General features: G+C 53.2%; 10 protein-coding genes across 10 annotated transcripts; 6 read left to right on the top strand and 4 right to left on the bottom strand.

The window, feature by feature from the left end:
* The first annotated feature begins 639 nt into the window (after window positions 1–639).
* SNOG_12429 (hypothetical protein) lies at window positions 640–2,169 on the top strand. Its single transcript, XM_001802600.1, has 4 exons — window positions 640–746; window positions 800–837; window positions 913–1,504; window positions 1,563–2,169. The coding sequence occupies exons 1-4, from the start codon at window positions 698–700 to the stop codon at window positions 2,105–2,107; spliced, it is 1,224 nt and encodes a 407-aa protein (XP_001802652.1). The 5' UTR covers window positions 640–697; the 3' UTR covers window positions 2,108–2,169.
* A 200-nt stretch (window positions 2,170–2,369) lies between these two features.
* On the bottom strand, window positions 2,370–8,246 carry SNOG_12428 (hypothetical protein; the record flags this gene model as incomplete). The annotated part of the gene is made up of 5 exons (XM_001802599.1): window positions 2,370–2,566; window positions 2,619–2,768; window positions 2,816–7,166; window positions 7,189–8,005; window positions 8,215–8,246. 5 exons carry the CDS (start codon window positions 8,244–8,246, stop codon window positions 2,370–2,372), a joined length of 5,547 nt encoding a protein of 1,848 aa, XP_001802651.1.
* Window positions 8,247–9,757: 1,511 nt separating this feature from the next.
* SNOG_12427 (hypothetical protein) lies at window positions 9,758–11,317 on the top strand. The gene is made up of 4 exons (XM_001802598.1): window positions 9,758–9,889; window positions 9,944–10,698; window positions 10,748–10,889; window positions 10,988–11,317. The coding sequence occupies exons 2-4, from the start codon at window positions 10,086–10,088 to the stop codon at window positions 11,133–11,135; spliced, it is 903 nt and encodes a 300-aa protein (XP_001802650.1). The 5' UTR covers window positions 9,758–9,889; window positions 9,944–10,085; the 3' UTR covers window positions 11,136–11,317.
* Window positions 11,318–11,773: 456 nt separating this feature from the next.
* SNOG_12426 (hypothetical protein) lies at window positions 11,774–14,348 on the bottom strand (the record flags this gene model as incomplete). The annotated part of the gene is made up of 5 exons (XM_001802597.1): window positions 11,774–12,342; window positions 12,381–12,587; window positions 12,738–13,647; window positions 13,743–14,244; window positions 14,296–14,348. 5 exons carry the CDS (start codon window positions 14,346–14,348, stop codon window positions 11,774–11,776), a joined length of 2,241 nt encoding a protein of 746 aa, XP_001802649.1.
* A 223-nt stretch (window positions 14,349–14,571) lies between these two features.
* Window positions 14,572–15,839, top strand: SNOG_12425 (hypothetical protein; the record flags this gene model as incomplete). Its single annotated transcript, XM_001802596.1, has 2 exons — window positions 14,572–15,588; window positions 15,690–15,839. The coding sequence occupies 2 exons, from the start codon at window positions 14,572–14,574 to the stop codon at window positions 15,837–15,839; spliced, it is 1,167 nt and encodes a 388-aa protein (XP_001802648.1).
* Window positions 15,840–16,153: 314 nt separating this feature from the next.
* SNOG_12424 (hypothetical protein) lies at window positions 16,154–18,658 on the top strand (the record flags this gene model as incomplete). The annotated part of the gene is made up of 1 exon (XM_001802595.1): window positions 16,154–18,658. The coding sequence occupies one exon, from the start codon at window positions 16,154–16,156 to the stop codon at window positions 18,656–18,658; it is 2,505 nt and encodes an 834-aa protein (XP_001802647.1).
* A 636-nt stretch (window positions 18,659–19,294) lies between these two features.
* On the bottom strand, window positions 19,295–19,606 carry SNOG_12423 (hypothetical protein; the record flags this gene model as incomplete). Its single annotated transcript, XM_001802594.1, has 1 exon — window positions 19,295–19,606. The coding sequence occupies one exon, from the start codon at window positions 19,604–19,606 to the stop codon at window positions 19,295–19,297; it is 312 nt and encodes a 103-aa protein (XP_001802646.1).
* Window positions 19,607–20,306: 700 nt separating this feature from the next.
* SNOG_12422 (hypothetical protein) lies at window positions 20,307–20,708 on the bottom strand (the record flags this gene model as incomplete). The annotated part of the gene is made up of 1 exon (XM_001802593.1): window positions 20,307–20,708. The coding sequence occupies one exon, from the start codon at window positions 20,706–20,708 to the stop codon at window positions 20,307–20,309; it is 402 nt and encodes a 133-aa protein (XP_001802645.1).
* Window positions 20,709–21,663: 955 nt separating this feature from the next.
* Window positions 21,664–23,337, top strand: SNOG_12421 (hypothetical protein; the record flags this gene model as incomplete). The annotated part of the gene is made up of 2 exons (XM_001802592.1): window positions 21,664–21,690; window positions 21,733–23,337. 2 exons carry the CDS (start codon window positions 21,664–21,666, stop codon window positions 23,335–23,337), a joined length of 1,632 nt encoding a protein of 543 aa, XP_001802644.1.
* Window positions 23,338–24,575: 1,238 nt separating this feature from the next.
* On the top strand, window positions 24,576–26,086 carry SNOG_12420 (hypothetical protein; the record flags this gene model as incomplete). Its single annotated transcript, XM_001802591.1, has 6 exons — window positions 24,576–25,058; window positions 25,108–25,273; window positions 25,328–25,390; window positions 25,445–25,507; window positions 25,558–25,821; window positions 25,890–26,086. 6 exons carry the CDS (start codon window positions 24,576–24,578, stop codon window positions 26,084–26,086), a joined length of 1,236 nt encoding a protein of 411 aa, XP_001802643.1.
* Between the last annotated feature and the right edge of the window lie 338 nt (window positions 26,087–26,424).

The raw sequence follows: 26,424 nt of genomic DNA, 5'->3' as shown, positions 1-26,424 counted from the left end.
GGAACCTACATGTCTCAGGTTAGAAGCAACTGCGGAGTAGAGCGATGGCTGCTATTGGAGACCTCGCATGAACTTGTTCCGAGAAGATGAATTGTCAGATGGAACGAGCCGTTGTATCCAATTGGGAAGAACGGCATGCCAAGGAAATGCACGATCCGGCCGGACTAAACCTTCTTCCACAAATTCGCTGGACCCTACTAAACATCAAATCAATACTTTCCGTACGGTTTCGATTTGAGATTTTGATACAGCATACTTCGCACATGATACAGAGTTTTTTTCCGAGGGGTATCTAGCCTACTGCACGACGTCTGAACCGATCATAAAGATGCACGTTCACAGCTCAAGACTTCTACACGATGATCATCGCTCTTACAAAGCACTAGCTTCGTATGCGATGCCGACATGGAAACAGCCCAAGACTCATTCAGCCATGGCAGATGTATCATTGCATCACCAAGCAGCAGATTTGATGGTCGAGGCCTCCCTCGGCATGTGGATCGACACCCCACCAACAAGACCCTTAAACGACTGCCGCACTAGCACTAGACACACTAGCACCATGTAACTGCCGCCAGCCAGTCGCCAAATGGCTGGTAGTGTGAATGGATGCATTGATCATGCTGTCCTTGAGGATATTGAACTTCTTCTATATTGTCGCGTGTCCTGGTAGCTTCACAAGCATCAAACTTCCATAATGGCGACCAATGGCACCAAACCACCTCACGTCCTCATCATCGGAGCGGGTATGTCGATAGAGGGGCAATTGCAATCCGCGATTGCTGATATGGCACAACAGGGACGAGTGGACTCTTGATTGCCCAAGGTCTGAAGAAGGTACACTTTCCATATCCCTCACATCATACTAATCCTCATAACCACATACCACTCATCCATACTCACACCCTCAAGGCTTCAATCCCCTTCACAATCTTCGAATCCGAAACCCCCTCAACCTACCAAACCCGCCCCCGCGAATGGGGCATGACCCTGCACTGGGGCAGCTCACACATCGCCTCCTGCCTGCCCGAATCCCTCGTTGCCCGCTTCAACGAAGCCTACGCCGACCCCACGCAGTCCCCCGACGCCGTCACTGGCCTGCCCATCTACAATGGCGCGACGGGCGAGCTGATCATGGAAATGGGCGCCGACAAACCATGTCGCGTGAGCCGCAAGAAAATGCGCAATTTGTTTGCCGAGGGGATCGATGTAAGATATGGCAAGACGTTCGTGGGCGCGGAGATCAAAGGAGACAAGGTGGAGGTGAAGTTTGCGGATGGGGAAGTGGTTGAGGGCGATATCTTGGTTGGCAGCGACGGGGCCAAATCACGCGTGCGCAGCGTACTCGTCGGCGAAGACGCCGCAAAGTTAACAGACGTGCCTGTCAGCATGTTCAACTTCCCGTCGAAAGTCCCCGGCGAACTGGCGAGGAAGATACGCGACATGAACCAACTGTTCATCACGAGTATACATCCGGATAACGGCGCGATGTTTTGGCTGTCTAGTATGCCTGTTCCCCGTTCCCCCTTTCCCCTTCCCCATATACTAACGAAACAACACAGTCCAAGACGTCCCCGATCCTGCCGACCCTGCAACATGGACATTCCAAGTCCTCCAATCCTGGACTGACGCCTCTGTCCCCGCGGACGTAGACCTCAGCACCCCGTCTGGCCGCATGTCCTTTTTCAAATCCCGCGCTGCCATGTACGCTGAGCCCTGGCGCTCCGCCGGCGCCGCTATCGATCCCTCATTATCCCTCCCCCTCGACAAAGGCACGTACTGGGCCAACAGCGCGGCGTGGGACAATCGACAGGGCCGCATCACGCTGTGTGGGGACGCCGCGCATCCGATGACGCCGCATCGCGGGCAGGGACTAAACAATGCGTTGCAGGATGCGAGTAATTTTGTGGCTGCGATGATTAGGGTGAAGGAGGGGGCGGGGCTGGGGGAAGAGGTGGACAAGTATGATAAGGAGATGTTGGAGAGGGGCACGGCGGAGATGGGGGTCAGTTTGAAACAGACGCTGTTTATCCATAATTGGGAGACGTTGATGCAGAGTCCCATGGTCAAGATTGGGATGAGGCAGGTGGAGAAGGCGGAGGCCTGAGGGGAGAATATATAGCGGTTTGGTGCTTTTGCACACAAATAAATAAATCAAAGTTCAAACAACACTGGCATTCAGCATAAAATTAGCGCGATGTCTACAGTACATCCCTTTGGACTGCTATAAAACCAGCGTCGCCATTCCATAAGACTAAATAACGCCCCAATGATCCTTGGCACCTGCAATGCGTATCCGTCCATCCATTCTCATTACCCATATGCTGATGTCGTATTACATGGTATAATTGCAAATCCCCAAAGACAACTTAAGAAAGATGGAAAGCGCCCTGGCCCTCCCTGATAGCCACACTGAGCTTCTCGCGCAAAATGTCCACGGTGCTGTAGTCTGGCATTTTGAGGTAGTTGACACACGTCATGACCGAGGGCAGATAATCGTCCGACGAGTATGGTGGTTCGCTTGGCTTGCAAACGACCGTGAACATGGGCGTGAGGTTCTTGAAACCTGGAGAAGAGTTAGCAATCTTGAAGATAAATCAGATACAACGTAGACCTACCTCCAATAGGCAGCTTCGGACTGCCGGTGATGAATTGCAGGAAGTCCCTCCGCTGCTGGTCTTTAAATTCACTCATTGTCTGGAGGAGGTTGCGCACGCTCTTGCTGTCGAGATTGTAGCCATGGTCCGCCTTGATCGAGTCCATGAGAGCTATAGGAAGTCAGCGAAATTCACAATACGAACACAGGAACACTTACTTTCGAGAGTCCAATCCTCGTCGGTCCTACCGAAAAGCATGACTAGCTCATCTGGCGTGAACGCCTTCAAAGCTGAGTAGGGGAACACCTCGCTGAACCCAACCCTAAACGCATCTACTTGGCGTTGCACTCCCGACCCGAGTGTGAAGTCCAACACATGTTCGAAGTATTTGTCAACGTTGTTGATCGTAACGGCCGTATTGGCGCCATTGTCGATGAGTTCGATCGTATCGTATCCAGGAAGAGTAAAGTCCAAGGCAAGATCCTCAACCCGGCAGTCCTGAACGAGGATGTCCTTCAACGCCTGCGTCTTCTCCGCAGATGTCAAACTGTCGTTTGTGTCCACAAGATACTTCGCGTCTGCGAACTGTTTGAGGAGATTGAGCGATTTTGCGAGCCCCTCATCGACCGACTTGATAGCCCCCAAAGAGGGGAGGACTGTGGTGTCGCTATCACCGATGCGGAAGAACGTAGGATTGAACGACACGTCGATGATGCGCGAGTCCATCATTGACCTAGCGACGAATTTGCCAAGAGTCTTGAACAGCTCCAGCCGCCGCTCGCCATTGATAGATGCAGCCTCTGCTGCACTCATAGGAGCTGGGAAAAGTCCACGTTTGCCAAACGCATATTCGCCTTCCGAAGATTCGTTTTCTCGCCACAGCTTGAGCTTCTTCTTTGAGAACTCTCGGGACACGGTGGAGTAAAACTCCAGTGTGGGACCCAGTCCAGTGCCAACCTCCTCAAAATACTCTACTTCTAAGAGGCTGGTCGAGCTTCCGTACAGCTGCATGACCTTCATCGCTGACTCCAAGATGCGCGAGCGCGAGATGCGGACCTTCTGACGTTGGAGCCGGCCCAGGAACGGACGCTCATCACGGTGACGGTCACGTCGCGAGTCGTTCGCTGGCTGCGAGTTCTGCCATCTGGTCATGGAACGGGAGTAGCCGAAGGAGGTCGACTGGACAAACAGATGCCTGGTCTCGAAGGGAAAGAGGAAGGGATAGAAGCGAGCCAAGTCTTCGCTCCAAGTTGGCAGGCAATTGCTCGCTACTATCAGCGGCTCTTCTAATTGGCGATTGAGCTTGGCTGTCAACTTTGTATTGACGAATTGTGAAAGTGGCTCTGCGTTGTGTTTGATCTGATCCTTGTTGTCGGACAGGATGTCATCCAAATGAGCGTTCAAGCCGTGAAGTATGCTCAACAGACGTAGAATACCAGATGTCACAGGATGTTGATCTAAGGATGCTGGCATTCCTGAGGCCTCAGATGCGGACTCCGGGGGTGGCGTAAGCGAGCTTGACTCAGTTGGAGGCGGGCCTTGAACGCGCTTGAACTTGATGGTGTGGACTGCATTCCATACGGTTCGATGTGCAATCTCTGGGGGCTGAGACTGACTGAAATGTACAGCACGGTAAATGGTTGTGTCGTTCGAGATTGGTTGATCATTGACGCTGAACTCAATGTGCCAATCTTGTGGCGTCGACTGGACCGCAGCTGCATAGGAAAGCGCGCTCGCGGCATTTCCGAGTCGTTGCAGAGCGGAGTCTTGGAGCAGAGCTGACAATCGAGATGACGGCGTGCGGGTCTCTGAGGGAGGCTTGGCCATGGGGGTGCCTTGCACTGGGGTAGAAATTCTAGTGCCATCCTCTTTGCGAGCGGTAGCCTTTCCAGTGGGCGCAACCTCTACACTAACTGCAGACGGATCATGCGTATCCTCGTCAAGCTCTTCTTCCAGATCATCCACGATCGCATTTAGGGCGCTGGTATCGGCCATGGATTCGTCGTCAGACAAGCGCTCTTCATCTGCACATTCTACCTGATCTTGGTCGTCGTTTGAGCGAGGGATTACCGGAGGTGGTGGAGGTGGTGGTGGTAGTTGATTCTGCTGGCGTCTGCTCGATCGGCGGGTCTTGTCTCTCGTCGCAGAGCTGGGTCCCGCTTGAGAGTCGTCGCTGGGGCTTGACTTTGACTTTGCCGCTTTCTTTGCCTGTCGGCTCGTAGAATCAGTAGGTGTATGTGGTGGCGGTGGGGCACGGCCTTCGGCGAGAGCCTGAGCATACGCTGCAAACTGATCCCGTGTTCGCGAGCCCCGAGGACGCTCAGAGGCGCTAATGCGAGGTCGCAGATAATCGTCCAGTGCCTTAAACATGGCGATTGCGTGAATTGATACCATGATGTTTCGATACGACTTGGGAATGCCAGAGTCCTCATCAGCCACAAGCTTTAGTCGGAGTTGCTTGGCTAGCATGGAAGTAGCACCACCACGGCCGTCGTGCGCATGCTGATGGACGGTGAAGACTTCGAAATGCTCCGATCTACTCAAAAGGTCCTGGAGCTTGTTGACCAATGAGCTGAACGGTGTCGCTGGCGACGCGCTACTTGCAGTCTTGATCTTCGCCTGGCTGCTACGTCCCATGAAAACCTCCAGAAATATCGCTCGATGGTCGACGCTACTGAGAGGTGAGGCTGTGGAGAAGACTTCGAGCAGCACATCCACGATCTTGGAAGACTTCAACTCATAGCTGGTGATACTGTCCAGCGCATCGCCTTCAAAGTAGTTTGCAAGTCGTGTAAACAGTTCCGTGCACTTACTCTGCGTGCCCTCTTGGATACATCCGCGAATCTCCTTTGCGAGCGATTTGAGGTCTTCCAGGACAGCCGACGCCTTGTCGCGAATGGGCTTGTCGCTGTCCTTTTCATGGACCTCGAGGAACTTCTTGGCTCGTAGAGTGATGATGTCCTCAATGTTTTGCACCACGGGAGGCTCGGGCCGATCGGAGGAAGAGGAAGAATCAGAATCATCGTCATCATCTTGCATGTCGTGGGTTTCAATGCGACCCTCGTTCTCGCCGTCGTCGTCGTCGCCATCCTCAGATTGTGTTTCTATCTCGACATCTTGGATCGGCTCTTGCTCCATGTCAAGATCACCACCAGAAGAGCTCGAACTTGGGGCAGACTCAGCTGCCTCCTCAATCTCTAAGGTTGTCTTGGGCTTAGTTTGAACTTCGGGAGTTCGTGACGGGCGATTGGCTAGATGCGAAATCTCCGAAATGACACCTTCGCGATAGAACTGATAGCGATAGATTGATTCCAGCCGCTTAAGTAACAGCTCAGCTGCCTGGAGTGCATATGTGACCAGACTAGGGTGATCTTGCTGTGAGAAGATGGAAGCGAGATACGAGGCGTATGGCACCGAGCGCAGGGCTTCCTCCAAGATGTCTGTGTCTAGATTTGACAGCATCTTCAATTGAGCAGACAAGACCTTCTCTCGCACACCAAGGTTTACCGTGCTCGAGTAAGCATCTGTGAGGGTGGGGAGAAGGATAACAGCGAAGCGCTTAACTTCGGGCTTGCAACCCTCCAGTAGCTCGATGCGCTTCTCGTTTGACGTTTGCTTGTTCTCAGTAGACAGCGGCTGGGGTTCATTGCCGGGGTACCCGGCATCTCTGAGGTCGTCGAGGTAGAGCAGGCCATCCTTGGGTACATCTGGGAGAAGTTCGCAGATGACGTTCAGAGTCTCGTACACTTGGTCCTTGGGTCGGTGGATAAGCGCCTGCATGATGACCACAGAGTCGATCTTGGCTGCAACGTCTTCGGCACCCGATGGAGGCGAAACTCCTGTGAGAATCTGGTACAGGGTATCCACAACGTTCATTTTCAAGAGCTCAGCGGACAGCGTTGGACTGGCTTTCGCAGTGTATGCAAGCACTTGAAGGAACTGGGTGTGGATATTGTGACCAATCATATTGGTGGATCCAGGCAGCAGTAATCGCAGAATAGCCTTGAGCAGCCCTTTGCTGACAAGCTCTTCAAGCTTGCTCTCCTGATGCCGGAAGCTCTGTACAATACGTGAAACGCAGATACAGGCTTGCTCCACCACCTTCTGATCGCTGTTGTTGTTCAAGATGTTCTCGAGCACAGGCATTACGTCGCGGACGGTCGGGAAAGAGTCCTCAGGAATGTTGCGGCAGCAGTTGGCAGCAGTCGTGACTGCCGTGCGCTGCGTGCTCGTTGCGAAGAAGTCGAGAAACGTGAGGCACGCCGTCAGGCCACCCTCGCGTACGATCGATGAAGGAAACTCGACAGAGATCTTCTCCAGAGTGCTTAGACACTGCTCAGCCAGATCAATAAAGCCAATCTCCAACAGCTTGGAGCACAAGACTGGCACAGCGCCTCCATAGACGATGTTTGCCGTCGCCGCTGGGAGAGCCTCCATCAGGTTGGCGAGGCAACGACATGCGAGGAGCATGACCTCGGGATTCTCTTCGCCTGTAAATTCGTTCGGCTGCATGAGCTTGACCAGTTCCTTCACGTACGCATCGGGGGCGAAGATGGCCAGCCAGGTTGTCTTCGGTAGAAATGAGAAGCACTTCAGACAGTTCTTGCAGAGCTACTAGCTGCATTGTGACGTCCACCGATCGAAGTTGCTCTAGGATGCCTCGCAGCCGCTGGGTGGTGCCTGACATCATGCCTGTCAGCTGCCGCAGAGCTGCAAGACTGTGTGGATTACGACCAAGGAAGCCTGACGAGAACGGATCGTCGTCGTCGTCATCATCCTCATCGTCATCCTCATCATAGCGACCACCAGGACCTTCCTCGTCGTCTTCATCGCTGTCCTCGCCTGGAGGCCGTGTCTCGTCTTCTTGCTCTTCTGGCGCATCCTCCATGGCGGTGTCTTCCTCGGCATTGTTTGCCTTGCGTGAGCTTCGTAGCGATGTGGAAGGAGCGTCGGGGTCGGCGTCGTTGCCGGGCGTTTTGGGGTTCCGCCGCGAGCCGTCGTTCTTGCGGGCGCCCTTTCGTCGTGCCGATGAGGGCTGTGGCGTGCTCATCTTCTCGTCTGTAGGATTGTTCGATTGGCTGTCTGATGTCAGTCTGACGTCCTCTTGCGGGGCTGTTGGCACAGACTCGGCGGCAGACATGGCGGCTTTGCCCTTGGCCTTCTTCGAGCGAGCGTGCTTCTTCTGAGAGTCGACTTTGGTGCGCTTAGCACGGCTGCTTCGAGCAGGTGCTTCTTCCTCTTGCTCTGCTTCCGGCTCCGGGCTTGAGCTGGGCGGAGCGGTCTTCCTCTTACGATTTGAGGCAGGCGCGCGGGTAGGCGGTGGTGGAGGTGGTGGAGGTGGGGGATTGGGGTTGGGCGTGTTGTCGTCGGCGGAGCCTGTGGATCGCCTTGCGGCGGAGCGGGTCACTCTGGACGACATGAGATTGTGTTCTGAATGTGCGCGTGATAAATCGACAATCGAGAGTGCGGTCAGTCTGTGGCCCCGTTGGCGGGTGTCGCAGCGCTGTACCAGAGAAACAGAGTAAGAGAGGGTTGAGAGCCGCAGTAGTTGGGGCGTGCTATGATGTGATGGGGGCGGTTGTACTGCGGCGGAGATGAGGAAGCGGGCAGGGCGTACCTATCAAGGTTGGAGCTTTTATGAGCGGTCATGAAGGCCGTGCATCATGAGGTTGCCAAAGACGGGAAGCTAGTGTGGTCAAAGTGAGAGACTGCAGTGGAGGCAGGCAAATGAGTGTGCTAGTCGTGTAGTGTGCTGATTACGTGTAGAAAAATGGGTGTTATGTGAGTGAATGGGTTTGGACGGGCGAGGGTGGTGTTGTAGAGTCGGAGCGCGTGGAGAAGGACATGGATCGTGCTTTCTGCCCTTATCGATAACCAACGCGCCTGCCGTTCACATGGGCGCCGCCTGCTGGTAGTTCTACAACAACTTTCTCTGATGTCATAAACTCATTCGCTTCGATGCTCGTATTTGCAGACTCTCGCAGCCGTTGACACAGTTGCCGTTGACGCGGTCCGGATGGCGCCATCTAGGTACCGTCTCAAGTCATGTCAAACGAACATCCAGCGTCAGAACTGCAGGCCGTCATCGGTGTCAAGTCTTCCGCAATCACACTTCTGTCGTGTCTTTCTAAAGTAAAACGTGGAGTATACGCCTCTGTCCTGAAGCTATGCGAAAATCACTCCGCATGCAGCAAGATAATTCAGCTCAGTGACCATCGTCTTAAGCAGCGAGTTGCAGAACTAGTCCCCGAGCGTCCTTGCAGATGCGCAGACAGTCTTCTCACGAATGCTCATCTAGCGGCCGCAGATGACCGATGTATTTGATTGATTCAAACAAGTGCAGATACAACTCTCTCTGCTCGCGCTGCCACTTCGCAGGAGCCATATCCATTGAATGCAGCAACAGCAAGCGAACATCACGCAACCATGCGCACTGGACTGATTCCACAATTACTACGTACCGTACCGCTCTACATCTGCCAGTAAAGCAGCCATGCTCCAAGCCGTCTGTTTCACCAGACATTCGAGAATGCCATGTGCAGGTCCATGCGGTTCCTTCAAAACTCATGGCAAAGTGCGGCACTTTCAAATCAGACCATTCCAAGGTCGCTTACAAGAGAGTGGTAAAGATGTTACAATCCTCCACTGCGGCTGTCTCCGCCTTGGCTCCCACGCGATGAGCCAATTCGATATCGAGCGAGCCGCGGCCGTGTTTAGTCCATGCACCCCCAACGGCGGCACAAGGCCGAACTCGCACGTCTCGTGGGGAGGCCGATGGCGTGCCTAGAGCGAGCATGCGACACCCATCAGTCAGCAGCGCTCAGCGATTTTACGCTCTGACGGGCGACGAGATGAGGTGAATGAAACGAAAATTCGCCCAATTCGCACGAAGCGTGACCCATTGAGTGGATTCCGCGAGATCTCGGGTAGGGCACGGCAGTGTCTCAGCTGCACGGCGACGCACGATTATGTGCAGCAGCTGAGCCGCCGGGCTTTACGGACTTTTGGTGGCGGATCGCGTCGAGACATGTTGTGGAAATGCGGGGCCAGTTGCTTTGGACGTAGCCGGCAGCCTGGACTAGACAAATCGTTCCCAGGTTACAAATTGTTACTAAATCCTCGTCCGCCCTCTCTTCCTTTCGCCCTATTTTCCCTCTCTTTCACACTCCAGCGATTCACAATCATCGCCGCAAGCAATTTCCTCGGCAAACTCCGACGAAGGCCCCCCCGCGCGTCATACCTTAGCGAGCAGGCGTACCCTACCATTACCGCGGGCTTCTTTCCGACCGACCGTGAGCTTATACCTTCATGACTCCTCTCCGCCGCCAATTGACCATTCTCCGCAGCTCCGTCGAACCCTATAGAAATAGCTTGCCAACCCCACAACGCCGCACGCGACCTGCCCGCCTGTCACGCTCCATCTGCAACGGGCGCTCTACCCCTCTCCAGCCGCTTCCGCACCTCCTCCGCACCCCCCACATCGCAAACATGAGCTCCACGAGCAACCGCGACATGCCCATCGACGCTGGCCTGAGCGGCACCGAAAACATGACACTCGAAAACTACACCTTCCCTTCACAGAGACTCAAGAAGAGTCTGTCAAAACCCAACAAGCAGCCGCTGGTCTTGGTATCTTGCGGCTCATTCTCCCCACCTACGAACCTACACCTGCGCATGTTCGAGGAAGCAGCAGACTACTGCGAATTTGAGACTGAATACGAAGTCGTTGGCGGCTTCTTCAGCCCCGTCGGCGATGCATACAAGAAGGCTGGACTTGCATCTGCGCAGCACCGGATCAACATGACGCGCATCGCCGTACAAGACAGCTCGACCTGGATTGGCGTCGATCCGTGGGAGCCGCTGCACAAAGAGTACCTGCCAACTGTAAAGGTCCTGGACCACTTCGACCACGAATTAAACGAGGTCATGGACGGCATTCCGGACGTGAATGGCAAGAAGCAGCGCATCCACGTTGCGCTCCTCGCTGGCGCAGATCTGATCCAGACCATGAGCACACCGGGGCTTTGGGCGCAAGAGGATCTCAACCGGATCTTGGGCCACTACGGCGCATTCATCTTGGAGCGCAGCGGCACAGACATTGGTACGACGGGCAAGCAGTTTTTACTCACGTCATAGCTAACATGAAACAGACGACGCGCTTGTCAGCCTGCAGCAATTCCGCGACCATATCCGGGTCATTCCCCAACTCATCCAGAACGACGTATCCTCAACCAAGATCCGCCTCTTCCGGAAGCGGGGCAAGAGCATCCGCTACTACATCCCTGACCAGGTCGTCGACTACATCTACGAGCATGGTCTCTACAGCGACGACGAGAAGAAGAGCGACAAGGGCAAAGAGCCAGCTTCCACCGACGCTGCCGGCTCATCACTAGCCGTTTCCACCTCATGAATAACGCCGGGGGACCATGTACGAGCGATTTTGGATTTTCATCTACACTCTACCACATGCCGCGCCGCGCCGCCGATTCGACCCTACCATCTCCGCGGACTTGGGTTATCAGACCCCACGCGGCATGAGCAGCACTAAAAGCCATGGAAGGCTTAGGAGGAGACACGGGTCCCGCCAGTGCGGACAGATACCAACACCCGCATTGGGAACGGGTGGCATTTTGCATTAATATTTTCGTCATTCTTAGCAACGATACCACAGAGATACCAAATGCCCTTGCATGCATCAAAAAAAGGCAAATTGTTTCTTCACTACCTTGAGGATTGGTGGTTTGTGAGATAAGAAAGTGGGAATTGCACGTGCTGTGATGTCATATGCAGGGTCCTGTCACTGGAACCTTGCTTGCGTGTATTACCGCAACACTGCAGATCACTGACCTCGCGTTGCAAATTACGGCTTCTATGCGTGTTCGGTGAAGATTACAATGTCGGGCGTGAGGGTCGATGGCATCATCGATTTTTTAAAACTGCGGATTGACAACTCTGCCTGCGCGTAGGATGTGAATTTGATCTCTAGACAGCCCCATCAACTCCAGTCAGACAAGACGGTCCCAGCAGCAGCTCAATTTGACAGAAAAGGAGTCTTCGTCTCCTTTCGTACTCCCATCGGGCGTCTGCACTTCTCGCGCTATCTATCTAGGAGAGGGTAATTGATCGGGCGACTGCAGACTACATGATAAATATTTGCTTTGAAAAGCGATCACCCTTTATTGGGAAAAGTCCAAAGCGTCTCCTAATCCCAGTCCATCGAAATACCGTTTCATGCTTTCTTCCGCTTCCTCTTGTTGCGACTCCAACTTGCGCTCGCCCGACGGTATCTCAGAGACGCCTAAGTTGATGTGCTCGGCCGGTGGAGCTGAGCACTTTTCATGTTCCTGCTTCCATTGCTCGTAATGATCTTTTTTAAACTTTTCTCCTACCTTGCGGTCTCGAGTCCAGAAGTCCCTTGCATCCCTTGCGGGTGGTTTGGGACTCCGAAACGGAATTTCCCAAGACGATGGTGGCACATAATGCTTAGAACATGCAATGCAGCGTTGTGGTTGCGGGGGGACAGATGAGCCTGGTACGTCACAGTGTGCGCTTTGGTTCGCGGCGTAAGGTGCTATCGGATCCATCCTAGGTAGACACGTGGTAGGTGACCAATCTTGCTCCATTGGCTCGATCGATGATGATCGATGACCCCTGGAATCCATGCTGTAATCTTGCTGAGCAGAGAGAGATAGTGGGTTCTTTAGCAGTGTTATTGAGGCACGATGTGGTACCGAGTTGATCGCGCCTAGAGGATTGTTTTCCCCAAAATTCACCGTGCTAAACTTCTCTTCTCCGAGGCGATCGACAGATCATCCGTGCGAAATGGCGGTCCATAGGATGCTGATATGTTTACTAAGCGTCCTTCCTCGTTGTTTGGAGTAGCTTTTGGCCTAAATGCTTGCTGAGAAGTGGAGAGGTTACTTGGGCCTGTTGGTAATCTGACGCCACTTCCAGGCATCATAGCGTGAATTTCTTGGAACACCGTCTCGGCTGGAAGCATGTGTAGGTACGGACTTTCATCATACGCTGCATATATGATTCCGCAAAGCCTGTTGTGCCTGACGACCCAAGAACCGGAAATTCCTGCAGCTACAGTTGGAATTAGCGAATGCTGAGACATTCCAGGACATTGGTACTCACCACCGGCACGATCTACCTGGATCTTTCTTGTGCGAATTACAGTCCCTCGCAAAATTAGTGAAGTGTCGCCCTGGAGGAGATACCCTTGAATGGTTTGGCCAAATCTGCCCGTGGGGATATCCACCATACCCTCCGCAAGATGCCATGCTGGTACGTGATCATTAATAAAACTCGGACATCCGTATCTAACGATCATGTTTAGAGGTGTAGGTAAACCTGCCGCTTCAAGATCGATGAGAACAAAATCTGCTTGACTTGATGCTGTCGACATGTTTGGCAGCGAGTAATCTCCGACTGCTGTCCCGTGATGCAGATATTTCAGCACCTTGGGAAGTGGGAGTCTCACCCAATCTAAAAAGCCTGAAGGAGTATACGGAGTGTCCTTGGCTTCTGCTTCTGGCGTTGGTGTTGAGTAATGATGAGCTGTCTCCGATCCGCTACTCGATAAGTCTTCTGACTCGCAATCACTCGATCCTTCTTCCCCTTCCTCTTCCCCTTCCTCTTCCCCTTCCTCTTCCTCTTCCTCTTCCTCTTTCCCCTTTGCGTCTCTCGGGTCGTTCCTTCTTGAACCACGCTGTAAACTAAGGATATGGTTGACGATCCCATGAGCGGTAGTCAGTGCGTACAGCTTGTCGTTTACAGTCACCACACCACCAATCGTAGAGCAGATTGTCGTGGTCACACCACCAGAGTTCACTATAAATTGGGTCTTCACTCCGCACAACGTGCCCCCATCATCTACCCGTTCAATATCGAAGAATATCTGACGACCATCATCTAGGGGAGACGTCTCTGGCGCGGTCTCGGATGCTGCAGGCCTAGGTGCGTGCAAAGAAGAATGGGGAGGGTCGAGATCGAATCTACGAATGAACTGGTGGAGATACGATAGGTTTTTGATCGTCTCATCGACCTAACCTGTGTTAGAAAGAAGTTTTGAGGTTGGCCACTTTCGACTGAAGGTTCTCCGCTAACTTCCTACGGCCAGGCATTCTTAGATCGACTCACTTTCTTCTTGCATTTCTTGCTCCCGCAGTGTATCCACACTGTCGGTTTCATTCTTAGTGGATTTTCGATCTGCTGATTCCCTATCAGCAGTGCGCTTTCCGATCTCGAACATTTCCTTCCAGCCATGCATAGAACTAGTTCGATCATGACCTCTTCGTCAGTCATATGTTGCGGAAGCTGTCTTGTCGCTTGACACAAATCATTTTCAAGGACCGTTCGGACATCTGTATTCCATTTCACCTGTACATCATCGGGTGGTGGCAACCCCCGCAGCAGGCCGACATAAAACTTGTCTATCTTATGGACGCTGCTGCGCCTGGGATGATACTGCACATATGGACAAGCAGACACCACGGGAGGTTCGAAAACCACTTTGCTGTCTATAGAAGCTCTGATGCGCACACTTTCAGGTTGTTGTGGTGCTGTCAAGGGGGAACATCCAGTGTTCGCATCAATAAGCGACATGGGCTGCACGAGGGTACCTCTGTCACGAAGATCGAGACTGCTCTGAGTTAAGCATAATGAGATTCACGACTCAGCACTTCGAACTTACAAAAGTGTATTTGCGGTCTGCATTTTCCCCGGTTGTTTTTGCTGGTTGTTCATGAAGTTGGTGGAAGAACAATACTGCGGTGGGGAAAGAGAAGGACACCTACACCTGGCGTCGCTTAGCAGCACAACCTTGGAAGGAGGCGCCTTCTAGGCTTCGGACATAGCCTCACTCACACAGCCTCAGTAGTCAGCCCCCGCACTTTGGTTACTCTACAAGAGAGTAGACGGGTCGCTCAAAAGCTGAAGGCAGTCTCTCAGTGCGAATATCGTGTCAGCAATGCCTTTCACGTCAAGCTTATTCACAAAGCTACCACGGAACACTGTCGTTTTGTTAGGAGTTGATAAGCAACTTGAACTTATCAACGTATTTTGGCCTCAACTCAAACTTACAAAGGAAGACTACATCTCAGAAGTTTACCAAGCCTTCTTCGACTTCATCAGTAGGTCTCTGCAAGAGCTGCAACCTCGTTCGAATGCGTTCGCAGCGCAGGATTTGCCCAGCTTACTCGCTATTGTCGAAACTTCCTCCACAGAACGTAAATCTACAAAGGAAGAGATCGTCGTAAAGATCAAACCGAACTACTTCAATGCTGGAGATGCTGAAATCAAACGATCGATCGAACTGGGCCTTCGCATGTGGCTCGGCATACATATAAGCTCGAAAGAAATCTCCATAGGACCTGTCAACTCGAGAAACACTCGCATCGAATGGCCCGACAACAAAACTCTCGAAGCTCTAGTCTCAGATGAGTTCAAGCCGTTTCCTCTCAAGAATGCTGCCATCGATTTGCCACTCCAGGGGTCGTTCAATGCAGTCAGCCTGAAACGCATATGTCGTCTGCAGATCCGATGGACGGACAATCTGGCCGACCATCTGAAGCTGGCAGGAACACGGGGCCAGCGAAGCTTGTCCATCTATCGCCAGAAGATCTGTCTCATCAACCATCGAAAGGCGCCCGGTCCAACAATCATCCCATTGGAGATCTTGGACGAAGCAATACACTCCCTCGATCTGTTGTTTCCATTTGGGCACTCAGAGACAGACGATTTTCTCGCATCCGAGCAGGTGCAGCTCCATGCGCCCCATCCATTTGGACTGCCTCGCGCCACTGAGCTCGACGACTTCAGATACTGGCGTTCAAATATTGCGCAGTTACTCCTCTTACTGAATGGACCTCCAGAAACGGTTGCTCAGACATTGCTTGATACCCGCAATTTGCCACAAATCGCAACTATATGGATCGCAATCTTTGGGGTGTTCTTTCTTACTATCCTTTTTGGCTGTCTCAGTACTGTACATGCGGTGAAACAGTATCTAGTAGCTGTCAAAGCATACCAACTTTCTGTTGATGTTGCGTGTGTGCAGTCAGCTGACTCCTTGCCTCAATATTGTAGATAGACACGTGGGAACAGGCCGCGGCAGAGTTGGTGGTAGTTCTTGGAGAATACGCAAAGGATGACGAACAATGCAAATACTCACGTCAAATTTCGATTGGACAAGGATTCCAAGGTGCCGGCACAGCCGATGCGTCGCAAGTGCCATGATTCCAAGATGCTGTTCCAAGGTCACTACTAGCGCCGAGACGCTCGGCCACGTCAGGCAGGAAATCAACACCGTCTCCATAGCAACATTAGCACACCCGCAGCCTCACCCGTTGATCATACATGCCCGCTACCAAAGTCGTACATACTATCGCGCATCTTCACGAGTCCATGTACAGTCGCTTCCTGGTGTTGAGCGAGACTTGAGCGCATTTTTACCCCGCATTGCTACCTCGCATCGCTATCTGTTCCACACCGCCATCTACCACCTGTCGACGTTCCCACATTCCTCGGCAGCCACGTTTTCCACGACCTAGATGCCCAGCGACGCAGAGCGCGACCCGTCCCGGCGGCGCCCCCACGGCGAAGAACGAAGACGCAGACGAGAATCGCACGGCGACCAAGACCCGGAGCGCAGACGGCGCAGAGAATCCCGCGGCGAGAACACTCCTTACGAGCAGGACGGGCGGAGAAGAAAGGGACACCGCGCGACTGATTCGTCGGGGGATTTGTTACCACGACCGAGGCGACAGAGCGACTCGGCGAAACAGAGCCCGAGCCCGCGCAAGTCGCGGCGCAATTCTACGACAGATGGCAGTGGCAGCCGGAGTCGTCAGTCGGCGCAGTTGAGTCTCGATGCGCTGGCGAAGCTAGACAAGGTCAATGCGAAGAAAGCAGGTGGGTGGGGCCAATATGACTACGACGACGAGTATCTGCGCGAGGTGCGCAAGAAGGAGAAGGATCTGGAAAAGGAGCGGGTGAAGCGAGAGCGCGCTGAAAAGAAGAAGGAAAACATGGAAGTGGAGGCGAGACGTGCTACCGAGGTGGATGCGGCGATGCAAGAAGAGAAGGCGAAGAGGAGGCGAGAGGAAAGGAGGAAGCAGAGAGAAAGCCAACAGCCACTTGTTCCGCCCGTTGATGAGCGAGAGAAGAGGAGGAGTGCACATACCGACGATGAGAGGGAAGAGAGGAGACGCAGACAGGAGGCAAAATACACGGCATCTGAGATTGATCAGAAGAGAGAGCGTAGACGACAGGAGAAGCAACACAGGACGGAGCAGAAGAAGCGGCGTGTCATCAGCGGGCCACTAGCTGAAGAAGGCGGAGTAGACGACGATGAATACCAATACATGATGGAGAAGCGAGGCGGAGGCGGCAGGTCGCCGACAGTCTACTCGGAAGAACAACTCGCGAAGAGGAAGAAGTGGAAAAAGATAGCCATCGCGGTGATTGCGGTTCTATTACTTCTTGCCATCATCATCCCCGTGGCAGTCATGTTGTCGAAGAAGAGCAGTGGCAATAACAGTTCTTCGGGCGGCGCTGCCGCGGACACACAACCAAACACCAGCAATCTAGAGGGCAAGGATCGCAACAGCGTTCCGCAAGAAGACCGGGGGACATACTACGATCCGTGGTCATGGTATGATACTATGGACTTCAACGTCACATATACCAAAGAGACGGTTGGCGGACTGCCCATCATCGGCCTCCATGACTCGTGGGACGACGATGTCCAGGCAAATCCAAAGGTCCCAAACCTGCAAGACAAATTCGAGTACGGCAAGATGCCAATCCGCGGTGTCAATGTGGGTGGCTGGCTCAATATCGAGCCTTTCATCACGCCGTCCTTCTTCGAGAACTACGGTTCGAAAGAGGGTATTGTAGACGAGTGGACGCTCATGACCAAACTCGGTTCGCGAGCGAAGGACACCATGGAGAAACACTACGCCACTTTCATCACCAAGAAGACTTTCTCAGATATTCGCGCCGCTGGCATGGACCATGTCCGCTTCCCCTTTGGCTACTGGATAGTACAGAACTTTGGCGACGAGCCCTATGTCGCTCAGGTTTCATGGCGCTACCTGCTCCGCGGCATCGAATACTGTCGGCAAAACGGACTGCGCGTTAACCTCGATCTGCACGGCGCTCCAGGGAGTCAAAACGGATGGAACCATTCTGGTCGCCAGGGCAAAATAGGATGGCTCAATGGCCCAGACGGTGATTTGAACGCCCAACGTACCCTTGATATCCACCACAAACTCTCCGTCTTCTTCGCCCAGCCGCGCTACAAGAACCTCGTAACAATGTACGGCCTGGTCAACGAGCCGCGCAACGTCGAACTGGACACGGACAAAGTCGTCGCCTGGACCCAAAAAGCCGTAACCCAGATCCGCTCCGACGGCATCACTGCCATCATCGTTTTCGGCGACGGTTTCATGGGCCTAGACAACTGGCAAGGCAAGCTCCAAGACAACAAAGATCTCCTCCTCGACGTGCACCAATACGTCATCTTCAATATCGACCAGCTCAGCCTCAAGCACACTGACAAACTCAACTTCGCCTGCAAAGCCTGGACCCAACAATCCAAGCGCTCCATGGACAAGGCCACAGGCTTCGGCCCTACAATGTGTGGAGAGTGGTCCCAAGCCGACACAGACTGCACGCAATACATCAACAACGTCGCCACCGGCACGCGCTGGGAAGGCACCTTCAACACGGGCAACGCATCCACATCCGTCCTCGCGCCGCAATGCCCGCTCAAAACGGCCGCCTGCAGCTGCACCAAGGCCAACGAAGACCCGGCAAATTACTCCGACGGCTACAAGAAGTGGCTGTACCAGTTCGCCATTGCGCAAATGGACAGCTTTGAGGCCGGCTGGGGCTGGTTCTATTGGACGTGGGAGACGGAGAAGGCGACGCAGTGGAGTTATAGGCGCGGGCTGGAGGCGGGCATTCTCCCGAAGAAGGCGTACGACCGCGATTGGAAGTGTCCTGATGGGAACACGTATGATAGTTTTAGTGGGTTGGAGGAGTATTACTAGTGATGGAGGTGATGTGTTGTATTGTACTGTCGTTTGAAAGCGATTTTTTTTTTGTGCATTTGAGTCTGGCGTTTGATTTTGCCATGCATCTTTTTGTTGTTTGGGTATGAGCGAGATGTGTTGGAAATGAGAATGATGATGTCTGCAAGTTTATAATGATGGAATCTTTTGGTGGCTTGTATATAGCACACATATAGAACGTATATCCAATCCTCTACAAACTTAAAGTATGGTCTGGTGTTGGTATGTGCACAATTGTCTTGGAATGAATGTTACTGCACGTTGCAAGCATTTAATCCATTATAATTACACAATCTACGAGCATTCATTAATGGCCACTTTGAACAGCTAGTGCGTATAACGAGGCCGAGGCTTAACACCATTCTCTCCTTCCCATGTTGATTTCTGCCAGAGCAAACACGAGATAGTCGTAGTAAAAAGCCATGTCACAATTCTGAATATCGACTGTCATAACACTGTGATATCATCACCTTGGAGACTTCCAAGTGCGCGCTAGGTACTTGCAAGTTACGAGACAAGACGTAGATGAAATTCTCTGCCCAAGGCAGGGGCAGACTGTTCTTTTTGCTATTCCTATGCTATTTATGGGGTGGTGGAGAGTTTGGAGCTAGTGCATCACTGGAAAACTATGGTGTATTTTCCTCGTCCGATGACTCTGCTGCCCTTTGTTTTGTTTTTTCGCGTTTTCTCCCGAGATTTCTTGTCGGGCTCTCGTACTGCTTCTCTAGCTGAACTGTTCTTCCTACCGTCGCGCCAGCCTTCCCGGTACGCCAGGCCTATCTTGACCATGTCGAAGAGGACGAGGGCTTGGTGCTCGGCCTCGGGCTTGATGTGTGGCACTTGGACGAATGAGAACCTTGGGAGTGCGTTTGTTGCGCCGCGGAAGAGGGATGTAGGGAGGGCCAGGAAGTCTGAAGTGCTGTTCATGGTTGTTCTGGGAGGATGGATGGGAGAAATGAGGGTAAGGAGGGCAGAAGGGTTATTACAATGGGTGTGCAGTTGATATTTGTCACCGATGTGTTGTTTGGATGTGCAGGGTGGGACACGAGACGTGGACAGGTCGAATTGTAGTAAAGTGAATCACGCGACGCCGCACACCGTCCACCTGGGCAATCAATTCCACGATTCTACTTCACGCGACAGCATCTTGAATCCGTTCGAGTAAACAGATACCTCACTGATATGACTTGACGCTACGAGCTCCAAGGTGAAGTGTTGCCTAGGTGACTGTACAAGATTGTCGAGTGTGCGTACGCTGAAATCAGGCGCAAGTACAAAGGTAGCTGGAAGTCCTCGTACGACAGAAATATTTCTTGTACCAGAGGCGGTTATCGTGGGAAGATTGGTGGAGGAGGTCGTATCGGTAAGGGTGCGTGGTAGAGACGCCGTCTTGAACAAAACTCGATGCAACACACCGAGAAGCATCGCCTTCCACCTGGCATGAAGACAAGGCTGAGAGGCCAAGACGGATGTTATCAACACGTGGTCGAAAAGTACTTCGGATAAGCAGGCTCTTGGAAAATTTGTACGTCTTCGTGGAAGGTCAGAAAGTCGGGAGTATAGTCATGGAGGAAAATTAGCTTACGCTATCAATATATTTCCTATAGCTCCAATATGCTAGCTCCATCTAACGTGTCGCTGTCTGCACCGGCATCTCCACTGGTCTGCCATCATATGCCTCCATTGCCGGCGCCGCAAACCCATCCAACTGTTGCGGCTCCGTCCTCCCATCTCTTTCGCCATGTAGCTCAACAGGCCCTCTAGTCTCCAACTCCACCTCATTAGGATCATTTGCAACCGCTCGATACTCGTGCACGTGTTGTGGCTGCGCTTTGTATGCCGGCGACCCTGTGTGTTGCTCGGCAATGAGTTTTCGCTCGCGCTGGCGGCGTGCTCGCTTGTTCTTGAAGATGCAGAAGAGCGCGACGGTGCAGAATAGGACGGCGCACACGACGATGACGATTATTAGGATGCCGGCCCAGCCTGTGACGGTGACTTGGGCGCGGCGGGAGAGGTGGTGGGGAGGCATGTTGAATTTGTCGAAGCGGTGATGTGTTCCGCGATATTCGATGGCAAATTGATGAAATGGTAAGATATTGTGAAAAGAAGATCGATGCCTGTGAAGAAAATGATGCAGACAAGAACGAATTGGTGTGCGCGCGTTCAAAAAGTAAGATGTGGATAGAAGAAGAGAGTTGGAAGGAACGGGACTGTGTGCATCTTGTAGCACTTGTGAGAGGCACAGCATCGCACTCAATTGTCTCTATACTTAGATATGGCCCGAATTGTGGAGACATTCACAGGGCGTAAACCACGGTGGACAAGCTATCAATCTTTGGTTGGTCAAAAAGTTGGGGGCCTAAAGCAAAGGAACTGATCGGCGGTTCGCGAGGGTGACCGTGCCGCTCACTTCGTGACGTCGTGGTAGCATCAAGGGTACGCCCAATAAACAGTTTTTTGCCGTGAGAAGATGTTAAGGTAGATCGAAAATGGTTGTGCTGGTGTTGGTCGGGACGACGCCGGTTGCAGTCAAGGCGGATCGATATTTGTTAGCGCCCGCTCGATCTGTGCATGACGCGCTGGTTCGGGATGACGTCTGGCATCCAGCCAAAGCCTATTCTTCGTGAATCTGTACATGAAGAAGAAACATCGCATGCTACTCGCAACACTCCGCTACGTACCTGCATTGAGATGACACTGCACTGAGCAGTCTCGGAGTGCGTCGGCCCTCAACGCGCCAAGCTCGGCAATCTCTCGCCCCTCCACCGCTATCACGCGCCTCTTTGTACCACAACATCGCACGTACGCGTACGACTCTGCAATAGGCAACGTACATCGCGCGCAAACTTTCGACCGCAATCTTCCCCGTCATTCCATTTGCGCAAGCAATTGTATCGGCGACTACCCATCTACATTTCATCCCAAATCGAGTATGCAAGTGTTGTACATGCGCATTCGCAGAAGACAGCCCTACAAGATCAAAAATGGATGAAGATCTCCGCATCCTAGAGGTACGTAAGGGGTGCAAAACGGTTACACAACTGCGCTCACAGCAAGACCTACAGGAGGAATACTGTCCTCCAGTGGACCCCGCCCTCGTTTCTGCTATCCTATCCGATTACGCTGGCCAGCCAGACGCTATTGGCCAGGCCAGACAGATACTCGACATCTTCAAAGAAACAGCCACGGCTGAACAGCTCACCGACTTCGATGCGTCGGGTAACAGTAGTGGACTCCACGAGAGCCCTGGCAAACGCAGCAACGATGCCGACTCGAACGCCGATACATGGGCAACGCAAACGACCCTGACCGACCACTCGCATATCTCCAGCGAGCTCGCTGCAATGAGCCTGGACGGGAAATCGGGCTCCAGCTCAGAAGGTCTTCCGGACGGCGGATACTGGAAGGATGTTGAACAATACACTACGCCGAAGAAGGAGAACGTGCTTGCGGAAACGTTCCCAAGTCTGCGTCTGGATCTCATTGCATACACGCTGAAGAAGTGCGGAGACGACCTAGACAAGGCAACAGACGAGCTGCTCAACCACGTCTTTTTCGAGGACTCCAGGGCAAGTCCGATGGAGGAGGGTTCAGTCGCTAAGGGTATTGATGCTTTCTCCGAGGACTACCATGTGCCTCAGCGCAGCAAGAAAGGTAAGAACAAGAAGAGGCAAAAGCTGGCCTTGAGCAGTCTGAGCTCAGCCAACACGTCCGATTCCGAGCCCATGTCGCCTATCACCAATCACTGGGCAAACACGAGTCGTGACGTTGGATACATCACTTCACGTACGAACTTAGGCCATAAGACTGTAGCGTCCATATACCACGCCAATGGCGCGTCGCTGTCGGCGACCGTGCTTGCCCTCGTGCGGAAGGAGATACAGGCCCATAAAAAAGACGGAGAGCCCGATGCAGCCCTTGTGCAAGACGCCATTGGGCTCAATGAAGCTTTCCCCAATATCGATCTAGAGTATGCTCTGGCACTTGTGAGACTCACAGATCCTTCGGTCACGAAGGCCCACGATCTTGCGAAAGCGCTCATGGAAGTGCCTGCAAGCGAAACCGGAGGAAAAGGAGGCATCAAGCTCGATTTGCGTTATGCGCCGGTCAATCTGGCCGAGGAAGAGCCTGCATCACCACGACTACCGGTTCTTGCGCCCTCTGCACGTTTCCACGACTCTACATCGCTGGCTCGCGCACGCGGCGATGCCTTCCAGCAAGCGTCGGCCGCATATCGCAAGGGTAAGTCGACTCCTCTCATGCGACAGGCAGCGGGCTACTACGCGCAAGAGGGTCGCAACTACAACGCCAATTTGAAGGCTATGAGCCAGGTCGAGGCCGACTCATTTGTCGCTGCGCAGTCTGGAACCACGTACCTCGACTTGCATGGTGTTACTGTTGCAGATGCGACGCGTATCGCGAAGCAGCGCACACAAGTGTGGTGGGACAGTCTTGGTGAGCGCAGAATCCGCGAATGGGGTAATGCTCGTGGCGGCGTCGGCGAGGGCTATAGAATAGTCACAGGTCTTGGACGCCATAGCGAAGGCGGACGAGGAAAGTTGACGCCTGCGGTGCTGAAGACGCTTATCAGCGATGGGTGGAAGGTCGAAGTTGGAACTGGAGAACTGCTCGTTACCGGGCATTCAAGGCGGAAGTGATGAAGATTTCGCCATCCTTTCTGTGTGCATATTATAGACATTTAGAAGTGCGATTTGTGCATAGCGATCATGGGGCGATGGAGCATAGCATAGCATAGCATAGCATAGTGCTGTCATATAAATAAATGTGAAGCTCATAACATGTGAATACCATTGAGCAGCCTCATGTCACCAAACTGTCTTCATCATGCTGCCATTAAGCAACGGATTAGCCTTCCCACTAGCGGCGCGCTAAGTTTTAACCTTCCCTCAACCTCATTCTTGCACCATCCACCACTCAGAGTCTCGAACCAGAGCACGCAATGCAGCTGCGACATGTCAAATAATGCCTCTTACACGTTCTGTTGCGATGCGAACGCAAAGCCTTGGTTTCAAAACGCTGCCGCGCAAGTTTTGTTCGTACGGCATGGACGCCGCGCTGCCGTTTCACGGGATGCGAAACCGAAACGGTGAGAGGGTCGACTGGGGCAGCAGCACGCCTTCGCAATTGTCATCCTCGAAAGAGAAATATTGGGGACTTTGGACGATCGCTTCTATTGATGGTTCTAACAAATCTTGAGATGCTGCGACTGCGCGGAGGGACATAGGCCGAGTGGAACTTTTGTAAAAGTGAAGTTGTGGAAGCGAATGTGAAACACTTAACGAAAAGCGATCAACACCACCAACGCGCACATCAAACCAGTCTCTCGAGCGGAGAACTACTCGTAGCGAAACCCCGGACCCGCGTAGAAATTCCAACTAGGACAAAGCCTGGACTTTTGCTGGCGGAGAATTACATAACAGTAGTGTAGCTCCACTGCACACTCCCCAGACCCACCCACAAATAAGAAACGTGTGGAGTCCCAAAACACCAAGCATCGTTTCTATCTCACAACACTCTTGGTTACAGAGCCCTGACGTGCCGGCGGCTCGTGTAGCAACACCATTGTGCCTGAGTAGCACACCCCGCGATGAACCGTCGATCGGTCCAGAACGCGTCAGCCGTCTGTTACCAGGATCGGTCCGTTTGTTTTCTTGTGGAGGTATATATGATGAAAGGGCATGCGAGTCTTGGAATCGATATCCCATCCGATCGAGTCACTTTGAAGCAACTTGTCTCCTAAGTCTCTTTTCTTCCGTTCTTCTCTTCTTCCGTTGCTGCTAGCCGGCTTCTATATTCTTACCTTCCTTCTTACTTGAACATCACTGCCGGCAGTTTACCTTTAAAACACTTCTCTATATACACACATTTCTTCAACATGAAGTTCGACACATCCATCATTCTCGCCACATTGGCTGCTGCGGCCGTCGCGGCTCCGGCTCCATATGACGGTGTTGCCAGGCGCTATGTCGACACAACTGGCAACAAATTGCCAGCAGAATACGCCGCCTCTGTGCGCCGCATGGTCTCAGAGAAGGCCAACAACAAGCGACAGCTCGACCAGCTCCTAGGCGGCCTTCTCGGCGGCAAGGGAGACGCTGGTGCTGCAGGTGCTGGTGCAGGCGCTGGTGGTGCTGGCGGCCTCGCTGCTCTCCTCGGCGGCGCTGGAGGCAACGCCAACGCTGCTGGAGCCGGAAATGCCGCTGGAGCTGGAAACGCCGCTGGAGCCGGAAACGCAGCAGCGAACGGTAAAGCCAAGGGCAACGGTGCAAATGCTGGCGCAGCCGCCGGTGCTGGCAACGCTGCGAACGGCAAGGCCAAGGGTCAGGCCAAGGGAGCTGCTGGTGCCGGTGCTGGAGCTGTAAGTATACATTACTTCATGAACTATATCATTTAACTGATATCAACAGGGTGCGGTTGCTGGTGGTGCAGCAAACAACGGCACTGCCGCTGCTGGAAACGCCGCGGCAGGAAACGGAGCCGCAAACCTGGCTGGCGGCAAGGCCAAGGGCAATGGTGCTGCCGCGAACGCTGGCAAAGCCAAGGGCAACGGTGCGGGAGCTGCTGCTGGAGCTGGTAAGCATGATCCCATTCCTGGATACCAAACGGGATTGAGCTGACAACTTGAAGGAAACGGTGCCGCAAACGCAGGCAAGGCCAAGGGCAACGGCGCAGGAGCTGCAGCTGGCGCCGGTAAGCATGATCCCATTCCTGGATACCAAACGGGATTGAGCTGACAACTTGAAGGAAACGGTGCCGCAAACGCAGGCAAGGCCAAGGGCAACGGCGCAGGAGCTGCAGCTGGCGCCGGTAAGCATGACTTCAAATTTCTCAAGGATGATCCGGCTGACAATATCAAGGCAACGGCGCTGCCAACGCTGGAAACGCCGCCAATGCTGGAAACGGTGCAGCCAACGCTGGCAAGGCTAAGGGTAACGGTGCTGGAGCTGGTGCTGGAGCGAATGCTGGTAACAACGCTGCCAACAACGCCAATGCTGGAAACGCTGCCAACAACGCCAACGCTGGAAATGCTGCCAACAACGCCAACGGTGCGGCAAATGCTGCCAACGGTGCCAACGCTGGAAACGCTGCCAACGCTGCCAACGGTGCAAATGCCGCCAACGGTGCGAACGCTGCCAACGGAGCCAACGCTGCCAACGGAGCCAACGCTGCCAACGGAGCCAACGCGGAGCCAACGGAGCCAACGCTGCCAACGGAGCCAACGCTGCCAACGGTGCAAATGCCGCCAACGGTGCAAACGCTGCCAATGGAGCCAACGCTGCCAACGGTGCGAACGCTGCCAACGGAGCCAATGGCGGAGCCCAGAAGCAAGGCAGCGCAGCCGGCGCCGCCGACTCTGCCGCCGCCGATGCTCAGGAGGAGGACTAGATGTCTACTGAAGAACTTCTATAGAGACTCTGGGCTTCGATGGGTAGGAGGCACTTTCTTCGATGGTAATGATCGGGTACTAGGAATTGGGTATGGGAAATGTGTATATATAATAGAAAAGGGACACTATGAATTCACGCTCGTTACGATAAAGTTCGCTTGGTTTTTTGTGCGAGTGAGAGAGAGAGTTTGATGGGCTATAAGGGGACGATGTTGAGAGGAGGATGGAGAGGTGAAGACAGAGGGACTTAAAGTGTAAATGATGAACAGTATCTTCTTCCTTTGATCTTTGTTTGTTTCTCCACTCGGCTAGCTAGGGTCTAACGTCTCCTCTGGTG

This window comes from Parastagonospora nodorum (assembly GCF_000146915.1).
Source record: "Parastagonospora nodorum SN15 chromosome Unknown scaffold_22, whole genome shotgun sequence".
In the NCBI taxonomy this organism is placed as follows: Eukaryota; Fungi; Ascomycota; class Dothideomycetes; order Pleosporales; family Phaeosphaeriaceae; genus Parastagonospora; species Parastagonospora nodorum.
The sequence above is the reverse complement of the archived record's forward strand: the minus strand, read 5'-3'. Positions and strand labels throughout refer to the sequence as shown.

Excerpts from the sequence above, each read along its gene's own strand:
- SNOG_12429 (XM_001802600.1), top strand. The coding sequence starts at position 698 with ATGGCGACCAATGGCACCAAACCACCTCACGTCCTCATCATCGGAGCG. Across the intron at positions 747-799 it reads CGTCCTCATCATCGGAGCGG|GGACGAGTGGACTCTTGATT; the intron begins GTATGTCGATAG and ends ATGGCACAACAG. Across the intron at positions 1,505-1,562 it reads CGCGATGTTTTGGCTGTCTA|TCCAAGACGTCCCCGATCCT; the intron begins GTATGCCTGTTC and ends GAAACAACACAG.
- SNOG_12427 (XM_001802598.1), top strand. The coding sequence starts at position 10,086 with ATGAGCTCCACGAGCAACCGCGACATGCCCATCGACGCTGGCCTGAGC. Across the intron at positions 10,699-10,747 it reads GCGCAGCGGCACAGACATTG|ACGACGCGCTTGTCAGCCTG; the intron begins GTACGACGGGCA and ends AACATGAAACAG. Across the intron at positions 10,890-10,987 it reads TACTACATCCCTGACCAGGT|TAGCCGTTTCCACCTCATGA; the intron begins CGTCGACTACAT and ends CCGGCTCATCAC.